This window comes from Hyla sarda, chromosome 10, assembly GCF_029499605.1.
Source record: "Hyla sarda isolate aHylSar1 chromosome 10, aHylSar1.hap1, whole genome shotgun sequence".
Lineage (NCBI taxonomy): Eukaryota > Metazoa > Chordata > Amphibia > Anura > Hylidae > Hyla > Hyla sarda.
In genome coordinates this window covers 8,432,261-8,458,954 of record NC_079198.1, presented here as the reverse complement: position 1 = coordinate 8,458,954, position 26,694 = coordinate 8,432,261, and the positions used below count along the sequence as shown (strand labels likewise).

The window sequence follows — 26,694 nt, the reverse complement described above, 5'->3', positions numbered from 1 at the left end:
AACTACAATCTCTTTAATGTGGTGTTATCCAGGAATCCAAAAACAGCACAACCGCTGTCTTCAGGTTGTGTGCGGTATTGCGACTTGGCTCCATTCGCTTCAACAGAACTGAGCTGCAATACCGTGTACAACCTGACACAGACTGCAGCATGGACGGCAGGAGGGTCTGTCAGCTTCCTCTCAAGAACAGGCAACAGATAGCTATTGGAGTTCTATACTCAGTCCATATCTTCTTTCTAGGTCAATTGACTTTAAAGGGGTACTCCGGAGGGAAAAAAATTATTCAAATCAACAGGTGCATGAAAGTTATACAGATTTGTAAATTACTTCTATATAAAAATCTTAATCCTTCCACTACTTATCAGCTGCTGTATGCTCCACAGGAAGTTGTGTAGATCTTTTCAGCCTGACTACAGTGCTCTCTGCTGCCACCTCTGTCCGTGTCAGGAACTGTCTGGAGCAGAAGCAAATCCCCATAGCAAACCTCTCCTGCTCTGGACAGTTCCTGACACGGACAGAGGTGTCAGCAGAGAGCACCGTGGTCAGACTGTAAAGAACTACACAACTCCCTGTGGAGCATAAAGCAGCTGATAAGTACTGGACGGATTAAGATATTTATATAGAAGTAATTTACAAATCTGTATATGGAGTCATGCACTGCCCACTCAGTCATGGAGTCATGCACTGCCCACTCAGTCATGGAGTCATGCACCGCCCACTCAGTCATGGAGTCATGCACCGCCCACTCAGTCAAGGAGTCATGCACCGCCCACTCAGTCATGGAGTCATGCACCGCCCACTCAGTCATGGAGTCATGCACCGCCCACTCAGTCAAGGAGTCATGCACCACCCACTCAGTCATGGAGTCATGCACCGCCCAATCAGTCATGGAGTCATGCACCGCCCACTCAGTCATGGAGTCATGCACCGCCCACTCAGTCAAGGAGTCATGCACCGCCCACTCAGTCATGGAGTAATGCACCGCCCACTCAGTCATGGAGTCATGCACCGCCCACTCAGTCAAGGAGTCATGCACCGCCCACTCAGTCATGGAGTAATGCACCGCCCACTCAGTCATGGAGTCATGCACCGCCCACTCAGTCATGGAGTAATGCACCGCCCAGTCAGTCAAGGAGTCATGCACCGCCCACTCAGTCATGGAGTCATGCACCGCCCACTCAGTTATGGAGTCATGCACCGCCCACTCAGTCAAGGAGTCATGCACCGCCCACTCAGCCATGGAGTCATGCACCGCCCACTCAGTCATGGAGTCATGTACCGCCCACTCAGTCATGGAGTCATGCACTGCCCACTCAGCCATGGAGTCATGCACCGCCCACTCAGTCATGGAGTAATGCACCGCCCAGTCAGTCAAGGAGTCATGCACCGCCCACTCAGTCATGGAGTCATGCACCGCCCACTCAGTCATGGAGTCATGCACCGCCCACTCAGTCAAGGAGTCATGCACCGCCCACTCAGCCATGGAGTCATGCACCGCCCACTCAGTCATGGAGTCATGTACCGCCCACTCAGTCATGGAGTCATGCACTGCCCACTCAGTCAAGGAGTCATGCACCGCCCACTCAGCCATAGAGTCATGCACCGCCCACTCAGTCATGGAGTCATGCACCGCCCACTCAGCCATAGAGTCATGCACCGCCCACTCAGTCATGGAGTCATGCACCGCCCACTCAGCCATAGAGTCATGCACCGCCCACTCAGCCATGGAGTCATGCACCGCCCACTCAGTCATGGAGTCATGCACCGCCCACTCAGTCATGGAGTCATGCACCGCCCACTCAGCCATGGAGTCATGCTCCGCCCACTCAGGCTCCACACTAGAAATTATGCAGTATATAGACATTATACTTAAAACTAAGAATATAAAAATCCCATAAAAGTCATGAGGTATAGCCTGGGGTGTCTGCACCGTACACGTTCTAGGAACAAGTTATTTTTGCGGCTTTCATTGGGGCGACACTGTTAAGATGCTCCCGCAATCCAAAGTTTTTTGCGTGTAAGAGCCGTGGTGGCGCTGTTGCATTGATTTCTATGGGAAAACAGTTGTCTCAGACATAGTGGTGAAAAAAGGGTACTGCACAAAAAACATTTCTTTCGTAAATGACAAAAACAAAACCCGATATTTTATCTTCAAGAAGTTCTTTTAGAACACGCGACAGTAATGTGTCGTAATAACAATTAGTAATAAATTAGGACACTTTCACTTTATTGACCCTGTGTTACAGATAGAGGTAATTTTACAAAAATAAGAAAAAAAAATGAATATTGCATGGACACGGGCAAATGACAAGTTTTTTTTTTTTGTTACATTTTTTGTTACAGTAAATTCTTACAGTATATTATCCATATTTTACAATTGTTAGACTTCCCAACCACTTAAAAACATGGGAATGATTAGAGTTATTTTTTTATTTATTTTAATAAGTGCAACAACTGGGAAAAAATATAAAATAATAATAATAATAATAATAATAAATGTTCCTTCTTTATTTAGATTTACACAACTATGCTGGGAGGGACGTTGACATTATTTTACTATTAATTGGATTTCCAGGGAACGTCCGTCTCTTGGTGAATTAGGAAATAAAGCTTATTATAAAATAGAGAATGCAAGAGAACAGCGCCCCCTATAGGGTTAGACTGATTAAGAATAAAATGCTATAACCGAAGCCAGTGTTTCCCAACCAGTGTGCCTTCAACTTCTGCAAAACTACAACTCCCAGCATGCCCGGACAGCCAAAGGCTGTCCGGGCATGCTGGGAGTTGTAGTTTTGCAACAGCTGGAGACACACGGGAATAAGGAGTGTAATGAAATGAGTAGTAGATAGAGTGGTGGAGTTACTGTATATTGTGTATACCGAGCTTATCAGTGAGAAGTGAGGAGCTGGAAAGTGTCTGTCAGCAATGACCAGAACAGTCTGAGAGGAGATGTAGGACAAGGACCTCGCAGAATGAAATGAAGATTTGAATGCCATTCATAATCCAAGGAAGATGCCAGGTTTTATGGGAACTGTAATAGGCGCCATAAGCGCTGCCGCCCAACATCTGATGCCTTCAGCTGTCCGGGCATGCTGGGTGTTGTAGTCTTGCAACAGCTGGGGGCACACTGGTTGGGGAACACTGGCTTAGGTTATGGAATTTTACTAGGTCTAGTAGAAAACCTCCGGCATAGATTGCACATGACACACACAGCGAGTCCGCCTAGGTACACAGGCTTGAGGGTAAGACGCTTGATGGAGCGGAGCCATAAATATTCATTCCCAGAGTTTTGGACTCGTCAGATCCAGCACCTAAAGTACAACATAGACACACGGGAACGCGTCAGCTTTTTGCTTTCCATGACTAACAGCACAAAGGATTGTGGGTAGGCATATGAGATCAAAACTACTAAGGAGACAGCTTGATGCTCGCCCACTCCCTCTGACACAACTGGCACCATTGCCTGGAGCCAAAGAAGAGCCAAACATAGAGTCTATCCAGCCAAACAACAAATGCGATGAGGGGGGGTGGGGTGATATACTCAGTGTTATTGCTACGGTACTGAGATGCAATATTTAATCCAGCGCCGCACCGAGAGCCCTTTTAAAGTGTGATGAGCAGCAATCGTATATTGGGGGTTCTTAGATTGCACCGTCTCACCGTTGCAAACTTCGGGAAAAAAAGTGCATGTAATTGGGGGATGACAACCGGCGGGGCTAAGGCTATTCCTGTATGACATGTGCAATAGTTCCCTGCAGAACAGGAAGTGCACGTAGAACAGGAAGTGCATGCAGAGTAAGAAGTGCATGTAGAACAGGAAGTGCATGTAGAACTAAAAGTGCATGTAGAACTAAAAGTGCACGTAGAACAGGAAGTGCATCCAGAACAGGAAAAGCAGAACAGGAAGTTTGGAAAATAGGCAGGGCTTGAACTTCTTGCTGGGATTGATGATAGAGAGGACCAGACTAAAAGGGGGGCCTTGATGCTGGATAATATTTCTGTTGAAATGTAACAAATGTCATGTGACCACAGCACCAATCCACCGCTGACTTAATAAACATATGTCAATTAAAGTGTACCTATTGTTACAAAAAAATAAAAAATAAATCTGTTGGGTGTTTTCCTTCCTCTGATAGTTTATGCACATTTTTTTTCCCTTTGTCCTTCCTAGGTAGGCGGAATCTTTCTTTGTGTGACGGGTGCTCTGACCAATCAGAAGTCTCCTTATTGCTATTTCACCTGTCTGAGATACTGCAGCTCCATCCCCTCCTCCCCCTCTTCTATGTGACATACTGCAGCTCCATCCCCTCCTCCCCCTCTTCTATGTGATATACTGCAGCTCCATCCCCTCCTCCCCCTCTTCTATGTGACATACTGCAGCTCCATCCCCTCCTCCCCCTCTTCTATGTGATATACTGCAGCTCCATCCCCTCCTCCCCCTCTTCTATGTGACATACTGCAGCTCCATCCCCTCCTCCCCCTCTTCTGTGTGACATACTGCAGCTCCATCCCCTCCTCCCCCTCTTCTATGTGATATACTGCAGCTCCATCCCCTCCTCCCCCTCTTCTATGTGACATACTGCAGCTCCATCCCCTCCTCCCCCTCTTCTATGTGACATACTGCAGCTCCATCCCCTCCTCCCCCTCTTCTATGTGACATACTGCAGCTCCATTCCCTCCTCCCCCTCTTCTATGTGACATACTGCAGCTCCATCCCCTCCTCCCCCTCTTCTATGTGACATACTGCAGCTCCATCCCCTCCTCCCCCTCTTCTATGTGACATACTGCAGCTCCCTCCCCTCCTCCCCCTCTTCTATGTGACATACTGCAGCTCCATCCCCTCCTCCCCCTCTTCTATGTGACATACTGCAGCTCCATCCCCTCCTCCCCCTCTTCTGTGTGACATGCTGCAGCTCCATCCCCTCCTCCCCCTCTTCTATGTGACATACTGCAGCTCCATCACCTCCTCCCCCTCTTCTATGTGATATACTGCAGCTCCATCCCCTCCTCCCTCTCTTCTATGTGACATACTGCAGCTCCATCCCCTCCTCCCCCTCTTCTGTGTGACATACTGCAGCTCCATCCCCTCCTCCCCCTCTTCTATGTGACATACTGCAGCTCCATCCCCTCCTCCCCCTCTTCTATGTGACATACTGCAGCTCCATCCCCTCCTCCCCCTCTTCTATGTGACATACTGCAGCTCCATCACCTCCTCCCCCTCTTCTGTGTGACATACTGCAGCTCCATCCCCTCCTCCCCCTCTTCTATGTGACATACTGCAGCTCCATCCCCTCCTCCCCCTGTTCTATGTGACATACTGCAGCTCCATCCCCTCCTCCCCCTCTTCTATGTGACATACTGCAGCTCCATCCCCTCCTCCCCCTCTTCTATGTGACATACTGCAGCTCCATCCCCTCCTCCCCCTCTTCTATGTGACATACTGCAGCTCCATCCCCTCCTCCCCCTCTTCTATGTGACATACTGCAGCTCCATCCCCTCCTCCCCCTCTTCTGTGTGACATACTGCAGCTCCATCCCCTCCTCCCCCTCTTCTGTGTGACATACTGCAGCTCCATCCCCTCCTCCCCCTCTTCTATGTGACATACTGCAGCTCCATCCCCTCCTCCCCCTCTTCTATGTGACATATTGCAGCTCCATCCCCTCCTCCCCCTCTTCTATGTGACATACTGCAGCTCCATCCCCTTCTCCCCCTCTTCTATGTGACATACTGCAGCTCCATCCCCTCCTCCCCCTCTTCTATGTGACATACTGCAGCTCCATCCCCTCCTCCCCCTCTTCTATGTGACATACTGCAGCTCCATCCCCTCCTCCCCCTCTTCTATGTGACATACTGCAGCTCCATCCCCTCCTCCCCCTCTTCTATGTGACATACTGCAGCTCCATCCCCTCCTCCCCCTCTTCTATGTGACATACTGCAGCTCCATCCCCTCCTCCCCCTCTTCTATGTGATATACTGCAGCTCCATCCCCTCCTCCCCCTCTTCTATGTGACTTACTGCAGCTCCATCCCCTCCTCCCCCTCTTCTATGTGACATACTGCAGCTCCATCCCCTCCTCCCCCTCTTCTATGTGATATACTGCAGCTCCATCCCCTCCTCCCCCTCTTCTATGTGACATACTGCAGCTCCATCCCCTTCTCCCCCTCTTCTATGTGACATACTGCAGCTCCATCCCCTCCTCCCCCTCTTCTATGTGACATACTGCAGCTCCATCCCCTCCTCCCCCTCTTCTATGTGACATACTGCAGCTCCATCCCCTCCTCCCCCTCTTCTATGTGATATACTGCAGCTCCATCCCCTCCTCCCCCTCTTCTATGTGACATACTGCAGCTCCATCCCCTCCTCCCCCTCTTCTATGTGACATACTGCAGCTCCATCCCCTCCTCCCCCTCTTCTATGTGACATACTGCAGCTCCATCCCCTCCTCCCCCTCTTCTATGTGATATACTGCAGCTCCATCCCCTCCTCCCCCTCTTCTATGTGACATACTGCAGCTCCATCCCCTCCTCCCCCTCTTCTATGTGACATACTGCAGCTCCATCCCCTCCTCCCCCTCTTCTATGTGAGGGGCTGCAGACAGGATAAGGATAGCCTACTGTAAGGTGAGTAAAAAGCTTCATACACTGATTCATGCCAAATAATGAATAATAGGTATAATAGATACACTTTAATAAACATGTCTATGTATATGACCAGGGGAATGTAATTGAATCCTTTTTTTTTTTGTCTTCGATCCTATAGAATATTGGCTGGAGATATAAGATGGAGGTCAGACAATGGGCCCAGTTGTGTTTGTGCTGTTAGATAAGTGGCCGTCATTTCACCCGGATTTCTGCGTATTCAGTCAGCTCCTCGGGGGAGGTGTAGATGTCCGTAACACTCTTCTTTGTAAAGTCAATGTTTGCATACTCAGAGTCCACAGTCACAGGTGTTTTCTGCCTCTTACTCAATAGTAGCCGTTCCGAAATACTGAGAAATTGGCTCTAGGGGCAAAATTAAAAAAATAAAAAGCGTATTAGAAATCATACAGTGGATATGATGCAAGCTGAATATACTATAGAAAAACAAGGTAAAGGACTACCTGGGATACGTGGACTTGAACCAAAATATATATCAATAGATCCCTTATATATACTAGTATATATATATATATATAATAGGTCCCTTATTGAGATATATATACACTAATGCAGGTACGTTCACATTACGGAATTTCCAAATGGAGAAATTCCGCCAGGAAATTCTGGTGCAGCAGCCTCCCATTGTAAAATTTCCCACTGCTTAATTACCATTTGCAGAATATTCCACCAAAGGAATTCAAGTTCCCGATCTCGTTCATTCTTTCAGCGGAATCCACTTGGATCTGCGTTGCCGTCTATGGAGATGGCGCGTGTCCTGGCGATCCTATCCCTGACTGATTCTGTCGTATCAGCAGACGTAATCTCCACCCAGAAATATTTCATAATGTGAACGTACCCCTGTTCTTAGGGAGGTGGTGCTCTCCACTGATGGTTCGGCTCGGCATGCTCGGCTCCCATAGACTTTATTATTTTTTTTATTTTTATAATTCTTTATTAATTTTACAGTCGCAATTTCCATCAGCTTATACATATTTCATAATTACAAAATGACAACCCCAATTACCCCCCCCCCCCCACCCCCCACCCCCCTCGGCCATTGAGAGAGAAAAAAAATGGGACCCACATCTATCCGATCCTTTAGATATGCTAATAATATTTGTAGTGGGGGAAACCCTTAAAAATATACACATTACGTATCACACATATTTTAGAACATGCACCAATGAGACAATGTGAGGCTGTTTTCACATAAATTCTGCAGAAGTTTTACCACATTTTAGAAACCAAGACCAACAAGACAACTTATTTCGGTAGAAAAAGCCCCCAACATACACGGAGAGAAGGAGAGATGGAGAGAAGCGATCGGAAGAGGAACTTTATTTAGGTGATAAATATTAAAGGGGTACTCCGCTGCTCAGCGTTTGGAACAAACTGCTCCGAACGCTGGAGCCGGGAGCGTGTGACGTCATAGCCCCGCCCCCTCATGACATCACACCCCGTCCCCTCAATGCAAGTCTATGGGAGGGGGCGTGACGGATGTCACGCCCCCTCCCATAGACTTGCATTGAGGGGGCGGGGTGTGACGTCATGAGGGGCGGGGCTATGACATCACAAGCTCTGGGCGCCGGCTCCAGTGTTTGGAACAGTTTGTTCCAAACGCTGAGCAGCGGAGTACCCCTTTAAGTTGGTGGCCATCTGACTACTGGATCTCTCACCCATCCTAAAAAGAAGGGACCCCATTTTCTAATAGTCCATAAAAACATTAAAGAGTACCTGTCATGATCTTGTTAAAATGTTATAATCCTCCCCGGTCACTGCCCCCATCATGATAAACCACCCCCGGCCTTTATTTTTATTATTTTTTAGTTTTCTACCTTGATATCGCTCTGTATTTTCTGCTCAGTCAGATTCACAGACTGGGAAGGGGGCGTTCCCCAGCAGGCGTGACATCATCTGAAGCCATACAGGGGAGAACTTCCTCCCTCACTCTGCTACACACAGCCCAGAGCAGTTCAGTGTTAGAGGAGCTATGATTGGCTAAGGCTGCACACCCCTAAACACCCCCGCCCCCACCCTCTTCAGCACTCCAGACTGCATTTCCTGATTTTGGACTTCTGCCAAGCCAGCAGGAGTCCAAAGTTTGTGCAAGAGATGGGGGGGGGGGGGAATGTGCTCTGGACAAGTGGGGAGACACCTAGTGGCAGCTTTTTTAAGCACAAATAAAACATAGAAAACTTTCTTTTATTTTCAAAACAAAGTACACTAGAAGATTTATTTTTTATTAACCACAAGGAGGGCAATAGCAAAAATTTGTTTTAATGACCGTGCCCATTTAAAGAACAGCTAAGCATGGTTACCAGTTATACCACTTGTGTGGAATATAATGGGCAGACATGTCATAGTCCATGCACCTTCTTCAGGGTCTATGAAGAGGTGTAGCCCAGCTGAGGTTGGATGGGCTGGTAGGAAGCAAAGTAGGCCTTATCCTACCAGTACCCTAACCAAAGAGTCAAAAGGTCCCTCTTCTTCTAAAATGGACATCTTGGTGGGGGTTAAAGGGGTACTTCGCTTCTCAGCGTTTGGAACAAAATGTTCCTAATGCTTAAAGCCGGCACTGGGAGCTTGTGATGTCATAGCCCCGCCCCCTCAATGCAAGTCTATGGGAGGGGGCGTGACAGCTGTCACGCCCCCTCCCATAGACTTGCATTGAGGGGGTGGGGCGTGATGTCATGAGGAGGCGGGACTATGACCTCACAAGCTCCCGGCTCCGGCTCTAAGCGTTTGGAACTCTAAGCGGAGTACCCCTTTAACAATGGGTTGGCCATCTTGGACAGATGGTATAGTGGCCCTATCTTCTCGAAGTTATTTCTATCGTCTATTTCCATTTCTGATTGCTTCTTCCATAGCTCATCATAAAGACGTAAAACGTACACAACAAAGTACTTACCTTATGGATCATTTTACCTCCACCGCACAGATCTCTCCTGACTGTTGAAGAAGGTATATTAGTGAGTGTTACATGGCGCTTCATGAGATTAGTTCATTGCACATGGCGGCTCGGGATGTTAGTGAACGGTCTCTGTTATATGGAACATGGTACATGCAGAAATGTTCCGAAAGTTGTGTGGTCCAGCCCGTAACTATTAAAGGGGGTCACCACCACATTCGTTCTATTATTTTCATCATATATTATTAGGTTTGGAATATGTTGCCGTTCAAGTAATAAAAAAAAAAAATAATAATAATAATAATAATATTAGTGAAGAATGACAGTTTTCTACTAGACATCTACCTGCGTTAGTAGGAATGCTATACATATCGTAACCACTGAACACTGAACGTGGTTGCCCAACTGGGTGTTTATGGAATTTTAAAGGGGTACTCCACACCCTTAGACATCTTATCCCCTATCCAAAGGATAGGGGATAAGATGTCAGATCATGGGGGCCCCGCTGCTGGGGACCCCCGGGATCTCGGCTGCAGCACCCACCTGTATGGCTTCCGGCAACGCTGGAGGCTTCGGATCCCGACCACAATGGCGGAAGAGCATGACGTCACGACTCCGACTCGTGTGACGTCGCGCCCCATCAATGCAAGTCTATGGGAGGTCCGCCATGCCCCCTCCCATAGACTTGCATTGAGGGGGCGGAGTCGTGCCATCACGCTCTTCCGCCATTGTGGTCGGCATCCGAAGCCTCCAGCGTTGCCGGAAGCTGTACAGGTGGGTGCTGCAGCCGAGATCCCAGGGGGTCCCCAGCAGGGGACCCTCGGGATAGGGGATAAGATGTCTAGGGGTGCGGAGTACCCCTTTAATGATATGAATAACAAAGAAGATTTTTGTTGTACTGAATTCAACTTCCAGCCAAATTACTATGCTTTATGGGAGGGATATTTATTTAAATGAGCACTGTCATTAAAACTAATTTTTGCTATTGCGCTCCTTATGGTAAATAAAAAATCTTTCTAATGTACTTTGTTTAAAAAAAATTAAGTTTTCTATGGTTTATTTTTGTTTAAAAAAGCTGCCACTAGATGTCTCCCTTCCTACTTGTCAGAGCACATTTCCCCCCCATCTTTTGCACGCAGACTTTGGACTCCTGGTGGCCTGACAGAAGTCCAAAATCAGGAAATGCTAAGAGGGGTGTGTGCAGCCTTAGCCAATCAAAGCTCATCTCACATTGAACTGCTCTGGGCTGTGTGTTGAAGAGTGAGGGAGGAAGTTCTCCCCTGTATGGCTTCAGATGATGTCCCGCCTGCTGGGGAACGCCCCTTCCCAGTCTGTGAATCTGACTGAGACTGAGCAGAAAATACAGAGTAATATCAAGGTAGAAAACTAAAAAATAATAAAAATAAAGGCAGGGGGTGGTTTATCATGATGGGGGAAGTGATCTGGGAGGATTATAACATTTAACAAGATCATGATGACTCTTAAACATTGTTATTAGAAGATCTTCTTTTGCTGTTACACTGCAGATTCAAATTTGAATTCAGGAAATGCCCTGCCTGGGAATGAGTTTCCTATCACTAAATGTGTTGGAACCTTCTGGAGTGAAGGCGGAGCTTAATTATAGCCCAGCCAATCCTCAGGAGGAAGTTGGTCAGAGTCAATATAGTTGAGAGTGTAGTGCGGGAGAGTGAGGAGCTGGGGAGCGTCTATTAGGAATGACAGGTACAGTCTGAGAGGACATGTAGGACAAGGACCTTGCAGCCCAGGACTAAGCTATAAGGCACAGGCCTGATTTGACACCCCAACAGACTACATAACATGGATGCATATATTGTTAAAGGGTACCTTTCATCAATAAAACCTTTGCTATATTATAGATTAATGTATGCAGAATAACTTTCCTATTGCATGTTAATAAAAAATATGCTTCTATCTATTTAATTTTTCACTTTGAAAAAATGACCACTAGAGGTCTCCTTACCAGTCTTGGCCGCAAGCCCTTTTTATAGATTTAGAGTCCTAAATCTCAGATTGCAGCCGGGACACAGTCAAGCTCAGTACTGCTCACTGCCTGTCAATCAGACAGGCAGGAGCCAGCACTGTGCTCATAGCACAGAAGGGCATACTCCTGACTCCTGACTCTTAGCTCCGATCTTTCTTCTCTCTGCACATGCAGTTGTAAACAGGGAGGAGAAGATTCAGAGCTGCCAACTGAGCTTGTCTGTGTCCCGGCTGCAGTCTGAGATTTAGGACTCTATCAAAAGTTTTTTTGATGAAAGGTACCCTTTAAGATCTGCAACCTGCAGCCAGGAATTGTAGTGCCTAGGTTTTTGCACCTGACAGCTGGATATTGCTCTATATTGAGACCAAATTAGAGAAATGCAGAGCCAATTGTCTACTAGCAGAGATCTACCGTATTTTTCGCCCTATAGGACGCACCGGCGCATAAGACGCACCCAATTTTTAGGTGCAAAATCTAAAAAATTTTATATTTTGAACCCAATAGTGGTCTTCAACCTGCAGAACTCCAGATGTTGCAAAACTACAACTCCCAGCATGCCCGGACAGCCGTTGGCTGTCCGGGCATGCTGGGAGTTGTAGTTTTGCAACATCTGGAGGTCCGCAGATTGAAGACCACTGCATAGGAGGTAATACTCGCGTGTCCCTGCCGCTCCGGACCCGTCACCGCTGCCCTGGATGTCGCTCCATCGCTGTCGCCGTGTCCCCGTCGCTCCGGAACGTCTCTCCTGCCGGCCGGGTATCCTCGCTCTCCGTCGCCCCCATCACGCCGTTACGCACGCCGACGCACGTACGCGACGACGTGATGACGAGGAAGGAGAGCGCCGGCCATACAGGGGATCCCTGAACGGAGAAGACACCGAGGAGGCAGGTAAGGTCCCTCCCGGTGTCCTGTAAGCACTAACCCGGCTATTCAGTCGGGCTGTTCGGGACCGCCGCGGTGAAATCGCGGCGGTCCCAAACAGCCGGGTTAGTGTCCCCTTCCCTTCGGACGCGGCGGTCAGCTTTGATCGCCGCGTCTGAGGGGTTAATACAGGGCATCACCGCGATCGGTGATGTCCTGTATTAGCCGCGGGTCCCGGCCGTTGATGGCCGCAGGGACCGCCGCGATGGGGGTGTATTCGCCGTATAAGACTCACCGACTTTTTCCCCCCAGTTTTGGGGAAGAAAAAGTGCGTCTTATACGGCGAAAAATACGGTAACTACTGAGGGCTAGAGAGAAACTGGATTTGGCTTTATTGGTTTTTCTCATGATCTTGTGCAATGTGCAAAGTCTGTGCAAGAGATTGGGGGGGAAATGTGCTCTGGACAAGTAGGGAGACACCTAGAGGCAGCTTTTTTTTTACACAAATAAAACATAGAAAACGTTTTTCTTTTTTTTTTCCAACAAAGTATATTAGAAAGATTTTTTATTTACCCTAAAAAATGTTTTAACGACAGTGCCCATTTAAAGGGGTACTCCGGCGCTAAGGCATCTTATCCCCTATCCAAAGGATAGGGGATAAGATGCCTGATCGCGGGGGTCCTGCCACTGGGGTCCCCCCGTGATCTTGCACACAGCACCCCGTTAGAATCAGTCCCTGGAGCACGTTCGCTCCGGGTCTGATTACTGTCGATCACGGCGGGCCGGAGCATTGTGACGTCACGGCCCCCCCCCCCACGTCACGTCACGCTCCGCCCCCTGAATGCAAGCCTATGGGAGGGGGCGTGACAGCTGTGATCGACAGTAATCAGACCCGGAGCGAACGTGCTCCAGGGACTGATTCTAACGGGGTGCTGTGTGCAAGATCACGCCACTGGGGACCCCCGTGATCAGGCATCTTATCCCCTATCCTTTAAGGATAAGATGCCTTAGCGCCGGAGTACCCCTTTAAACCATTATCAAGTTATTGATTATTAGCTACATATCCACAGGAAGTGCCGGCCCATGGAGTGTGTGGGGGGGGGGGGGTCTGCTGAAAGAACCCCGACCTCCGTGACCACTGTGACCAAACGGTGACTACAACCCTCATCCAAACACCAGCATCCTACAGGGCCTCCGCCTCCAACTCCTTCCCCTCAGCTGCTGCATATTCATTCTTAAAAGTCGGTTTTATTTAATAATTTCAAAAAATATCATAAGACATAGAAAAGAAAAATAGAATTTTGTCTCACCTCAATTTTTCCTAAATTTTTCTTGGAGGCGTCTCCACTATATGACGGTGAAGTCTCTGTCTGAATAAAGCTGGAACTTTCTGTCACATTTTTCCTTTGACAAACAAGAAAAAATTTAGATTAAATGTTTATCTAAAGACAGAAAAATGCAGAAATCTCTGCCGGGAGGGTGCGGTGTTTAGGGGAGCGCCGATGTTCCTTCATTCTTCAGACCGCAGGAGGTCTCCGATTACAGAACCCAATTAATAAAAATATCACATGAAAAGTATTTAGAAAAAGCTGAGAAAAGGTTAAACCACCAAGAAAGACCGAAATATTATGATTTAAAGTCACAGGCCCAAAGCCTGAGGCTGCACTACTGAAAGGATCTACAGACAACATTGTCATCTTTCCTGTGGGTGCCGTGTAGTCATGGCGACATCTTGTGGACGGAAATCAACACTCATATCAATATTCACAGGTATTTGCTGCCATTAAAGGGGTACTCCGGTGGAAAACTTTTTTTTTTTTTTTTATCAACTGGTGCCAGAAAGTTGAACAGATTTATAAATTATTTCTATTAAAAAATCTTAATCCTTCCAGTACTTATTAGCTGCTGAATACTACAGAGGAAATTATTTTCTTTTAGGAACACAGAGCTCTCTGCTGACATCATGACCACAGTGCTCTCTGCTGACATCTCTGTCCATTTTAGGAACTGTCCGGAGCAGCATATGTTTTCTATGGGGATTTTCTCCTACTCTGGACAGTTCTTAAAATGGAGAGAGGTGTCAGCAGAGAGCACTGTGGTCATGATGTCAGCAGAGAGCTCTGTGTTCCAAAAAGAAAAGAATTTCCTCAGTAGTATTCAGCAGCTAATAAGTACTGGAAGGGTTAAGATTTTTTAATAGAAGTAATTTAGAAATCTGTTTAACTTTCTGGCACCAGTTGATAAAAAAAAAAACTAAAAAAAAAGGTTTTCCACCGGAATACCCCTTTAAAGCCATTAAAAGGGAACTTATGATCACTTTAAAGGGTGCTCCATTGCTAGACAAAGGATAGGGGATAAGATTTCTGATCGCGGGGTCCGGCTGCTGATCCCTGTGCAGACACCCGGCGTTCTGCACATTGGGGGAGATTTATCAAAACCCGTCCAGAGGAAAAGTTGCACAGTTGCCCCTAGCAACCAATCAGATCACTGCTTTCATTTTTAACAAGGCCTCTGCAAAATGAAAGCAGCGATCTGATTGGTTGCTATGGGCAACTGAGCAACTTTTCCTCTGGACGGGTTTTGATAAATCTCCCACATTATGTTTAGAACGTTGGGTTCGGGAGGCCGTGTTCGTGACATCACGCCACGCCCCCTTCGTGATCTCACACCACGCCCTCTCCATTAATGTCTATGGGAGGGGGCGTGACTGTTGTCACGCCCCCTCCCACAGACATGAATGGAGAGGGCGTGGCGTGAGGTCACAACATCAGCCTCCCGAACCCAACGTTCTGAACATAGTGTGCAGAACACCGGGTGTCTAAACGGAGATCGCGGGGGTCCCCAGCGGCCAGACCTCCGTGATCAGACATCTTATCCCCCATCCTTTGGGGGTACCCTTTTAATGCAGCCGGAACTCTGAGTCATGGGGGCGGTTCCCAGAGTCTTCTCCCCGCCCCATTAGTCTTGATTGACAGATCAAGTACAGGAAGAGATCTAAGTAAGGCCGACGGGGCTGGAAGAAACCACAGAAGACGACTCTAACCACTCATGGTTCCCACTGTATATAGCAGCCGCTAAATTCTAGAAACATCCGGTTTACAGATCAGAAATCCTCCTTACTTTTCTCTGGTTTTAATCATGTAGCCACCGACCGCTACAAGGATGACAAAAACCACCACAGCCCCCACGGGACCGATTTTGGCCCATATTAAGGTGTCTGTGAGGAAAGAGAAGAAAGACAAAGATGAGTCAACTGTGGAAAATATATATATATATACTATCTATTATATAGAGTTCCCGGGGGTCGGAGACTATTTCTGATTTGAGGCAACGGGGCGGGTGCCCAGGCTCCTGCCATTGTGACACTGTCAACCCCTTCTGAAGTACTACAACTCCCAGCTGGCCCTTTCTCACATCTGCCATCTCCCTGTGGTCATCACATAGCCTCAACATGTGAACTGCCCTGTCAGGGGCGTAGCTATAGAGGTAGCAGTCGGGTCAGGGGCGTAGCTATAGAGGTAGCAGTCGGGTCAGGGGCGTAGCTATAGAGGTAGCAGTCGGGTCAGGGGTGTAGCTATAGAGGTAGCAGTCGGGTCAGGGGCGTAGCTATAGAGGTAGCAGTCGGGTCAGGGGCGTAGCTATAGAGGTAGCAGTCGGGTCAGGGGCGTAGCTATAGAGGTAGCAGTCGGGTCAGGGGCGTAGCTATAGAGGTAGCAGTCGGGTCAGGGGCGTAGCTATAGAGGTAGCAGTCGGGTCAGGGGCGTAGCTATAGAGGTAGCAGTCGGGTCAGGGGCGTAGCTATAGAGGTAGCAGTCGGGTCAGGGGCGTAGCTATAGAGGTAGCAGTCGGGTCAGGGGCGTAGCTATAGAGGTAGCAGTCGCACCGGGGCCCAGGCGCCTATGGAGGCCCCAAAAGCACATCTGCCCCATAAGAGACCAATATTATAATTGGCATATGGGGTCCTGTTGCAGATTTGTTTATCGGGGCCCAGAAGCTAAGAGCTACGTCTCTGAGTCCGGTCCACCATTTACAGGGCTGGGGCAAGGATTTTTGCTACCCTAGGCAAAAGCTAATTTTGCTGCCCCCTTGACTTTGCCCATTGGCTCGCCCCACCTTACTACTGGGGTGACACACTGTAACAAACCCCCACCTCATGTAATCACCTTACTACTGGGGTGACACATTGTAACAAACCTCCTCCCCATGTAATCACCTTACTACTGGGGTGACACATTGTAACAAACCTCCTCCTCATATAATCTCCTTACTACTGGGGTGACACATTGTAACAAACCTCCTCCTCATGTAATCTCCTTACTACTGGGGTGACACACTGTAACAAACCTCCTCCTCATGTAATCTCCTTACTACTGGGGTGACACACTGTAACAAACCTCCTCCTCATGTAATCTCCTTACTACTGGGGTGACACATTGTAAGAAACCTCCTCCTCATGTAATCTCTTTACTACTGGGGTGACACACTGTAACAAACCTCCTCCTCATGTAATCTCTTTACTACTGGGGTGACACACTGCAACAAACCTCCTCCCCATGTAACCTCCTTACTACTGAGGTGACACACTGTAACAAACCCCTTCCTCATGTAATCTCTTTACTACTGGGGTGACACACTGTAACAAACCTCCTCCTCATGTAATCTCCTTACTACTGGGGTGACACACTGTAACAAACCCCCTCCTCATGTAATCTCTTTACTACTGGGGTGACACACTGTAACAAACCTCCTCCTCATGTAATCTCATTACTACGGGGGTAACACACTGCAACAAACCCCCTCCTCATGTAATCTCCTTACTACTGGGGTGACACACTGTAACAAACCCCCTCCTCATGTAATCTCCTTACTACTGGGGTGACACACTGCAACAAACCTCCTCCTCATGTAATCTCCTTACTACTGAGGTGACACACTGTAACAAACCCCTTCCTCATGTAATCTCCTTACTACTGGGGTGACACACTGTAACAAACCCCCTCCTCATGTAATCTCATTACTCCTGGGGTGACACACTGTAACAAACCTCCTCCTCATGTAATCTCCTTACTACTGGGGTGACACACTGTAACAAACCCCCTCCTCATGTAATCTCATTACTCCTGGGGTGACACACTGTAACAAACCTCCTCCTCATGTAATCTCCTTACTACTGGGGTGACACACTGTAACAAACCCCCTCCTCATGTAATCTCATTACTCCTGGGGTGACACACTGTAACAAACCCCCTCCTCATGTAATCTCATTACTCCTGGGGTGACACACTGTAACAAACCCCCTCCTCATGTAATCTCATTACTCCTGGGGTGACACACTGTAACAAACCCCCTCCTCATGTAATCTCCTTACTCCTGGGGTGACACACATCAGAGGAGAGTTATGGTGTTGCTGCTGGCTGAGCTAAGTGGTTTAGATAGTGGCTGTATAACTTTCTTGTGGCGGGCAGAGCGGCGCCCCCATCAAGAGGACGCCCTAGGCTGCTGCCTATATTGCCTATAGGCTGAGGCGGCCCTGACCATTTATGAGCCAAAAGACAGTGGTCTCAAACTGTGGCCCTCCAGATGTTGCAAAACTTCAACTCCCAGCATGCCCGGACAGCCGTTGGCTGTCCGGGCATGCTGGGAGTTGAAGTTTTGCAACATCTGGAGGGCCACAGTTTAAGACCCCTGCTATTGGAGAACATGACTTACTTGTGTCCTGAAAGAAAAGCTCATGGACCTTCTTGCCATACAAGTTGCTTGCGGAGCACAGTACAACTTCCGGAAGCTTTGTCTCCTTCTGCAGGGTCAGGATGCTGCTGACCATGTAGCCGTTCCTCTGGGAGTGGACGTATTCCGCATTCAGCTCACTGACCGTGAGGTTCTTCTCGGGGATCTCAAACATGATGTAGGCATCTGGGTTGGACTTCACCGTGCACATACACTGGACGCTCTCCTTGGTCACCGTGCACTTGGATTCCGGCAGAACCAGCGGTGAAACTGGGGGGGAAAAAAAAGAAACATTATAGTAGAATAAGTGGAATTATTAAAGGCGTATTCCAGGAATAAAAAAAAACAGGCCCTTTTTTCTTTCAAAGACAGCGCCCTCCTTGTCTCCAGTTTGGCTGTGGTTCTGCAGCTCAGCTCCATTTAAGTGAATGGAGCCTAGTTGTAATACCACACCCAAAGTGGAGACAAGGAGGGCGCTGTCTTTGAAAGAAAAAAGGGCCTGTTTTTTTTTTTTTATTCCTGGAATACGCCTTTAAAGGGGTACTCCTCTGGAAAACTATTTATTTATTTATTTATTTTTTAAATCAACTGGTTCCAAAAAGTTTAACAGATTTGTAAATTACTTCTATTAAAAAAATCTTAATCCTTCCAGTACTTATTAGCTGCTGAATACTACAGAGGAAATTCTTTTCTTTTTGGAGCACAGTGCTCTCTGCTGACATCATGAGCACAGTGCTCTCTGCTGACACCTCTGTCCATTTCAGGAACTGTCCAGAGCAGCCCATGTTTTCTATGGGGATTTTCTCCTACTCTGGACAGTTCTTAAAATGGACAGAGGTGTCAGCAGAGAGCACTGTGTTCGTGATGTCAGCAGAGAGCTCTGTGTTGCAAAAAGAAAAGAATTTCCTCTGTAGTATTCAGCAGCTAATAAGTACTGGAAGGATTAAGATTTTAATTTACAAATCTAAACTGGAGTCACCATTCATGTTGCATTGGGTTCTCAAAAAAACACCCAAGTTTCTTACGGGCGTGATACATACATACAACAGTGAGGTTGAAGGAGCTATTGCTGTGCCCATACTGGTTCTCCGCCAGACACCAGTACTCGCCGTCGTGTTCATGGGTCACCGATGGGATCTCCAGCACCAGTTCATTCTGGAAGATGACCGAGTTCAGAACCTGTTTGTCCTTGATGATGGTGATGATGGGGTCGGGGTTACCCTGCGTGTTACACAAGATGGTGACCGGCTCTCCTTCTACCGCCACCATGGAGGCGTTCACCGAGGGTTTCCATGGAGGGTCTGGAAGACATCGGAAACGTCTTGTTATTTCACATTTCATCCAAATTCGAGGATTTTTTTTAATTTTTTTAAATTTTTTTGCTTTTTGGAATTTCAGCTGCAAATTTTTAAAACATTGTGCAAATCTTATTTTTCTTACCATTTTTATCATCTAGTGCAATGTTTCTCAAACAGGGAGCCTCCAGCTGTTGCTGTTGCAAAACTTCCAGCATGCCCGGACAGCCATAGGAGTCAGATGTGGGGGGGACATGAATGGTGCCCATTATAGTGCCCATAAAACCTGGCATCTTCCATGCATTATGAACGGCATTCAAATCTTCATTGTTCTTGAGCAGTGTTTGCCAACCAGTGTGCCTCCAGCTGTTGCAAAACTACAACTCCCAGCATGCCCGGACAGCCATAGGCATCAGATGTGGGGGTGACATGAATGGTGCCCATTATAGTGCCCATAAAACCTGGCATCTTCCATGCATTATGAACGGCATTCAAATCTTCATTGTTCTAGAGCAGTGTTTCCCAACCAGTGTGCCTCCAGCTGTTGCAAAACTACAACTCCCAGCCTGCCCGGACAGCCGATGGCTGTCCGGGCATGCTAGGAGTTGTAGTTTTGCAACAGCTGGAGGCACTCTGGTTGGGAAACACTGTAATCTAGTGCAATGAAGCCCAACCTTTGGCTCTCCAGCTATTGCAAAACTAAATCTCCCAGCATACTGGGAGTTGTAGTTTTGCGAAAGCTGAACAGCCGCAGGTTTGTTCTAGATATTCTAAATAAGAAGAGTTGCAATGTAAAGTATAGAGAAGGGACAAAGCAGAAGACAGGAGGTGTTCAGGCTCCCTCTGACTCCAAAAAACAATAATGCTGGATTTAATGTTTATAATATTTTTTAATATATATTATATGAAGACCTTAGTAAGTTAACAGAAATATATATATTTTTATTTTATTTTTTAATTGTTGTTAACTATGTATTATTATTTCATAGAATTTTTAAATATGCATGATTCATATTTTATCATAACTATCATTATTATTTAATATTTAATAATAATAATAACTATTTTTATTATTATTATTATTTATTGTTTAGTATGTATTATTTCATGCACCATATTATTGTTACATAGTATTGTTTAATATTAAAAAATAATAATAATAGTTATTATTATTATCATTATTGTTAAGTATGTATTATAATTAAATAAGTATTTATTATTATATAATGTTTAATAATATTATGGTTAAGTACGTATTATTATTATTATTCAATAAGTATTTAGTATTATATAATGTTTAATATTATTATGGTTAAGTATGTATTATTTTATAATATTTATTATTATTATTATTATTACTACTATTATTGTTAATAGTTTATTATTTTAAGCTTTAAAGGTTATAGTGAGACAAACGCTCCACAAACCACTACTGCCACCTAATGGTTACCACAGTAACAGCACTTTCTATAAGGTTTGAGTACAAGGTCGTGATGAAGACGACATCTGTGACAATTTGGTGAATACATTTAAGGCCCCCCATGCGCATAAGAACATGTTGGCCGAACCTGCTGATTTCGTCAGGACCAGGCGATCATCTACGGCATATGGGGGTCTCCCGACTTTCCCGCCTGAAGATAATGTTGGAGGACAGAGGGTTTGGGCATGTCGCATATCAATTGCCCTATCCCTTTGTTTTCAGCAAGAGAAGCCATCTTCAGAGGAGTCTATCAGTTGGGGGGGTCCTATCCCCTATCAACAGGATCAGGGGTCCAACCACAGGGACCCCCCTATGAGCTCCTGACCAGTGCCCCAGCATTCTTCGTGCAAAGAAAGGGGTTGACATACCCCCTTCAAGGATGCTCTATGAGAACTATGACACCGCAAAGAACCCCTCTAAAGGTGGCCTGAAAGGGGGCAATAGTGTTAGATGCACGGCCATATAAAAGGGTGCAGTGCATGAGTAAACCCTACTCCCTCCACATGCCATCTATTGTGGCATATTCTGTAAATCATCCCCCAGCACAGTGCTAACCTGTTCAGTGCACATTCACTACGTCATGACATAGCAGAGAGAAATGGTGTGTTTGGCCAGAGAAGTAAGGGAAAGGAAGTCAAAGTGTGAGTAGTACTGGCAACTGGCTCTGAGAAAGGGAAAAGAAGTCAATGTATGTAAAGTACTGGACTAGACAAGATGTGCCTCCATCTGTTGCAAAACTAAAACTCCCAGCATGCCTTCGGCTGTCCGGGCATGCTGGGAGTTATAGTTTTACAACAGCTGGAGGCCCATTGGCTGGGAAACCCCCTTCAGGTTGTGTGTGGTATTACAACTTGGCTCCAATTAGTTTAATGGAACAGAGCTACAAGGACAAACCTGAGGACAAATGTGATGCTGTGTTTGGTAGATTTTTCTCATCCCAGAGAGGAATGGTGTGTTTGGCCAGAGAAGTAAGGGAAAGGAAGTCAAAGTATGAGTAGTACTGGCAACTGGCTCTGGGAAAGGGAAAGGAACTCAATGTATGTAAAGTACTGGACTAGACAAGATGTTACGCCAGCTGTTGCAAAACTACAACTCCCAGCATGCCCGGACAGCCTTCGGCTGTCCGGGCATGCTGGGAGTTGTAGTTTTCAAGCAGCTGGAGGCACATTGGCTGGGAAACACTGGTATAGGATGTTAATTTTGCAGTCTATAGTGACAGCATGATTATTTGGACCACTGTATGCTAATGATATTTGGCCTGTGACTATAGCTTTTCCCCATGACAACACTTCCTGCCCCTAATCTGGGACACGTTGTACAATAAGAAATATATTTTCATTATTAAAAAATATATATCGAAAGGAACACTTACACATGACGGCCAGTCCTATGGATTTGTTGATGTGGCCATACTCGTTTTCGGCCGCGCACATGTAGACGCCGTCATGGTTGTAGGTGATATACTCCAGTTCCAGGGAAAGGTTCCCGCTATAATCTTCCTTTAGCAGTAAGTCATCCTTGAACCACATGACACGTGACACTGGGTTGCTATCGATCACACACAGGAAGACCACCTGGGTGCCCTCCGTCGTCTCGGTGGAGGAGTTAATGTCCACAATGCGAGGGGCATCTGGAATAGACAAAAACAGTCTGGTATCAGATTCATTAATCCTAACACATAGGTCCAAAGACTGACGTGCTTCTAGCAAGGAATGCTTAATCATGAGACTATGATGAAGAGCATACCTTTGCTAGAAACGTGTCAGTCTCTGGACCTAAGACTTCATTTTAATTGTCAAGAAATAAAAGATGTGGATTTTAATGAACTATCCAAGGACTATTCTTCTTTGTTCTCTAAAGAAATTGTAACAAAGCAAAGAAGTGCTCACCTAACCTCTGAATTCTTTAGTGCAGGTGTCCAGGAACTCACAAAGGGCATTGGCTCAAACGCAAAATCACAAGAGAATGAATAAGAATAGTCCTTGGACAGTTTCTTTAAGTCCACATCTTTTATTTCATGACAAATAAAATGTGTACAGATAGCAATTTTTAGGTCCAGAGACTGACGTGTTTCTAGAGAGGAATGCTTAATCATGAGACTATGATGAAGAGCATTCCTTGCTAGAAATGTGTCAGTCTCTGAACCTAAAAATTGCTATCTGTACACTTTTAATCTCCATGAAATAAAAATTGTTGATCATAAGGAACTATCCAAGGACTATTCTTGTTTGTTCTCTAAAGAAAATGTACAAAATATGATTCTGCCCTTAGGCATCATGGGAGAGTATAGATGCCTAAAAGTGTATATATCCAAATAGAGACAGCTGTTCATGGGTAACATACATCTTACATCCATCAACCTCTGAATTCTTTAGTGCAGGTGTCCAGAAACTTACAAGGGGCATTGGCTCAAATGCAAAGTCACAGGAGAACAAAGAATAGTCCTTGGATAGTTGGTACAGATAGCAATTCTTTGGGTCCGGAGACTGACGTGTTTCTAACAAGGAATGCTCAATCATAAGACTATGATTAAGACCAATCCTTGCTAGCAACGTGTCAGTGTCTGAACGTAAGAATTGTCATTTGTTCACATTTTAATTGTCATGAAATAAAAGATGTGGATTTTAAAGGGGTACTCCACTGGCCAGCGTTCAGAAGTAAAAGTAAATGTCGGCCACCCCCCTGATGACATCATGGCCATGCCCCCTCAATGCAAGTCTATGGGAGGGGGCATGACGTCCGTCACGCCCCCTCCCATTGTTTTGCATTGAAGGAGCGTGACCATGACGTCACGAGGGGCGTTGGCCACCCCCGCAGAGCGAAAACAGCGCTCGGAACATTTACTTCCGAACGCTGGCCAGTGGAGTACCCCTTTAAAATCCACATCTTTTATTTTATGACAATTAAGATGCTAACAAATGACAAAAATGTGAACAAATGACAAATGGGTAATCCATAAAGTTTCTCATGGGTAATCCATAAAGGGGCAGCTGTTCATGGGTAACCTACATCTTACATCAATCAACCTCTGAATGTTTTAGTGCAGGTGTCCAGGAACTCACAACGGGCATTGGCTCACTCACAAAGTCACAGGAGAGCAAAAAGGAATAGTCCTTGGATAGTCCTTAAAATCCACATCTTTTATTTCCTGATTATTTAAATGTGTACAGATGGCAATTCTTAGGTCCAGAGACTGACGTGTTTCTAACAAGGAATGCTTAATCATGAGACTATGATGAAGAGCATTCCTTTCTAGAAACATGTCAGTCTCTGAACCTAAGAATGCCCCCCCCCACTATAGAGTATAAATGCCTGAACGTGTATAAATCCATATAGAGCCAGTTGTGCATGGGTAACCTACATCTTACATCCATTGTGGCGAAACCTTTATACTCCAACTCAGAGTCCGGGAATGTGACCTTACAGCCCAGGCGCTGGCCGTGGTTTTTATAACTTGGAAGGAACCTCAGGGTAGATATTTGCTTCCAAGCGCCACTGTTTTCCTCCAGCCGGGCGTACACGGTATGATGTTCCAGCCCTTCAATATTCATCCAGGTGACCGTAGGCTTTAGGTCGGGGCAGTTATCGTCTACCAAACACGTGATCTCAGCTTCCGCCCCCGATACAATCTCTTGGGGCTGAACTACAAAGGGTTCATCTACGAACAAAACAGCAACGTTACCCAGGTAATGTAGAAATACACATAAAATACTATAAAGCGGTTATCTAAGAATAGAAAACAAAAAAAAAGAGATAATTTCTTCCAAAATCAGCACCAACCCTGTCTATGGGAACTCTGACAATGCTGAGAACCCCTTTAAAGGTGGCCTGAAAGGGGGCAAGAGTGTTAGATGCACGGCCATATAAAATGGTGCAGTGCATCAGTAACCCCTTCTCCCTCCACATGCCTTCTATTGTGGCGTATTCTGTAAATCATCCCCCATCATAGTGCTAACCTGTTCAGTGCACGTTCACTACGGCATGACATAGCAGAGAGAAATGGTGTGTTTGGCCAGAGAAGTAAGGGAAAGGAAGTCAAAGTTTGAGTAGTACTGGCAAATGGCTCTGGGAAAGGGAGAGGAAGTCAATGTATGTAAAAGACAAGATGTGCATCCAGCTGTTGTAAAACTACAACTCCCAGCATGCCCGGACAGCCTTCGGCTGTCCGGGCATGCTGGGAGTTGTAGTTTTACAACAGCTGGATGCACATTGGCTGGGAAACCCTATTCAGGTTGTGTGTGGTATTACAACTTGGCTCCAATTAGTTTAATGGAACAGAGCTACAAGGACAAATCTGAGGACAAATGTGGTGCGGTGTTTGGTAGGTTTTTCTCATCCCAGAGAGAAATGGTGTGTTTGGCCAGAGAAGTAAGGGAAAGGAAGTCAAAGTATGAGTAGTACTGGCAACTGGCTCTGGGTAAGGGAAAGGAAGTCAATGTATGTAAAGTACTGGACTAGACAAGATGTGCCTCCAGCTGTTGCAAAACTACAACTTCCAGCATGCCCAGACAGCTGAAGGCATGACCCCATCCCCCCAAAAAACAAAAACGTACCTAGTATATAAAGGTTGGCGTGTTCTGAGTAGGTATATTGATTGTAACCTCCCAAATCGGCCCGGAAGTAGTATTTCCCCTGAAGTTCGCTGGTGACTCTTTCAATCTGTATCGAGCAGTTTGACCCTGTCAGGTCCCCTATTATCTTCGTGCGGCCCATGTACATCTCATGCGCCGAGTTGGTTTTTGTATTCAGAACCACGGGAGGAAAGTTCCTGGGATAGGGGCTGTTAAAGTACCAGATACCATGTACTGCCGACGGCCGGACGTCATCGGGATAGTCAAAGGTGCACGGGATGGCAACGCAAGTCTCCTTGAAGGCCGAGATGGACGGGGGCATCCAAGCTGACCAGTGTCTACTCAGCGCACCTTAAATGGAGTCAATCATAGAGAGAAATCAATTATTATTTATGCTCCAAAAACATTTAAAGGGGTACTCCGCCCCTAGACATCTTTTCCCCTAGGGTATAAAATGTCTGATCGCGGGGGTCCGGTCGCTACGATGTCCAGCATTCTGAATATTATGTCGGGCAGCTGTGGTCATCAGGCCACACCCCCTCATGATGTCACGACACGCCCCCTCCATTCATGTCTATGGGAGGGGGCGTGATGACTGTCCATAGACATGAATGGAGGGGGCATGTCCTATCCTTTGCATAGGGGATAAGATGTCAAGGGGCCGAGTACCCCTTTAAAGGGGTACTCCGCTGCCCTTGACATCTTAAAGGGGTACTCCGCTGGAAAACTTTTTTTTTTTTTTTTTTTTATCAACTGGTGCCAGAAAATTAAACAGATTTGTAAATTACTTCTATTTAAAAATCTTAATCCTTCCAGTACTTATCAGCTGCTGTATGCTACAGACGAAGTTGTGTAGTTCTTTCTGGTCTGACCACAGTGCTCTCTGCTGACACCTCTGTCCATGTCAGGAACTGTACAAAGCAGGAGAGGTTTGCTATGGGGATTTGCTCCTGCTCTGTACAGTTCCTGACATGGACAGAGGTGTCAGCAGAGAGCACTGTGGTCAGAGAGAAAGGAAATTTAAAAAGAAAAGAACTTCCTCTGTAGTATACAGCAGCTGATAAGTACTGGAAGGATTTTTTTTTTTAAATAGAAGTAATTTACAAATCTGTTTAACTTTCTGGCACCAGTTGATTTAAGAAAAAAAAAAAGGTTTCCAGCGGAGTACCCCTTTACGCAAAAAAAAAAAAACATCCACTGAGGTTGTGTACA

At 46.3% G+C, this 26,694-nt stretch overlaps 1 protein-coding gene across 6 annotated transcripts in view; it reads right to left on the bottom strand.

The window, feature by feature from the left end:
• Nucleotides 1–6,519: 6,519 nt before the first annotated feature.
• MAG (myelin associated glycoprotein) overlaps nt 6,520–26,694 on the bottom strand; it is a 79,473-nt gene continuing 59,298 nt past the window's right edge. For 5 of the 6 annotated variants that reach the window (XM_056543856.1, XM_056543860.1, XM_056543859.1 and 2 more), the window contains 8 exons: nt 25,465–25,833; nt 24,273–24,569; nt 22,284–22,541; nt 19,177–19,437; nt 18,119–18,406; nt 15,530–15,626; nt 13,720–13,813; nt 6,520–7,001 (listed from right to left, as the gene is read on the bottom strand). In XM_056543856.1, the coding sequence (XP_056399831.1) occupies nt 6,834–7,001; nt 13,720–13,813; nt 15,530–15,626; nt 18,119–18,406; nt 19,177–19,437; nt 22,284–22,541; nt 24,273–24,569; nt 25,465–25,833 (1,832 nt within the window). In that variant the 3' untranslated portion in view covers nt 6,520–6,833. Of the gene's footprint in view, nt 7,002–9,546; nt 9,588–13,719; nt 13,814–15,529; nt 15,627–18,118; nt 18,407–19,176; nt 19,438–22,283; nt 22,542–24,272; nt 24,570–25,464; nt 25,834–26,694 lie in introns of all 6 variants that reach the window. The other variant, XM_056543862.1, reaches the window with a different exon arrangement.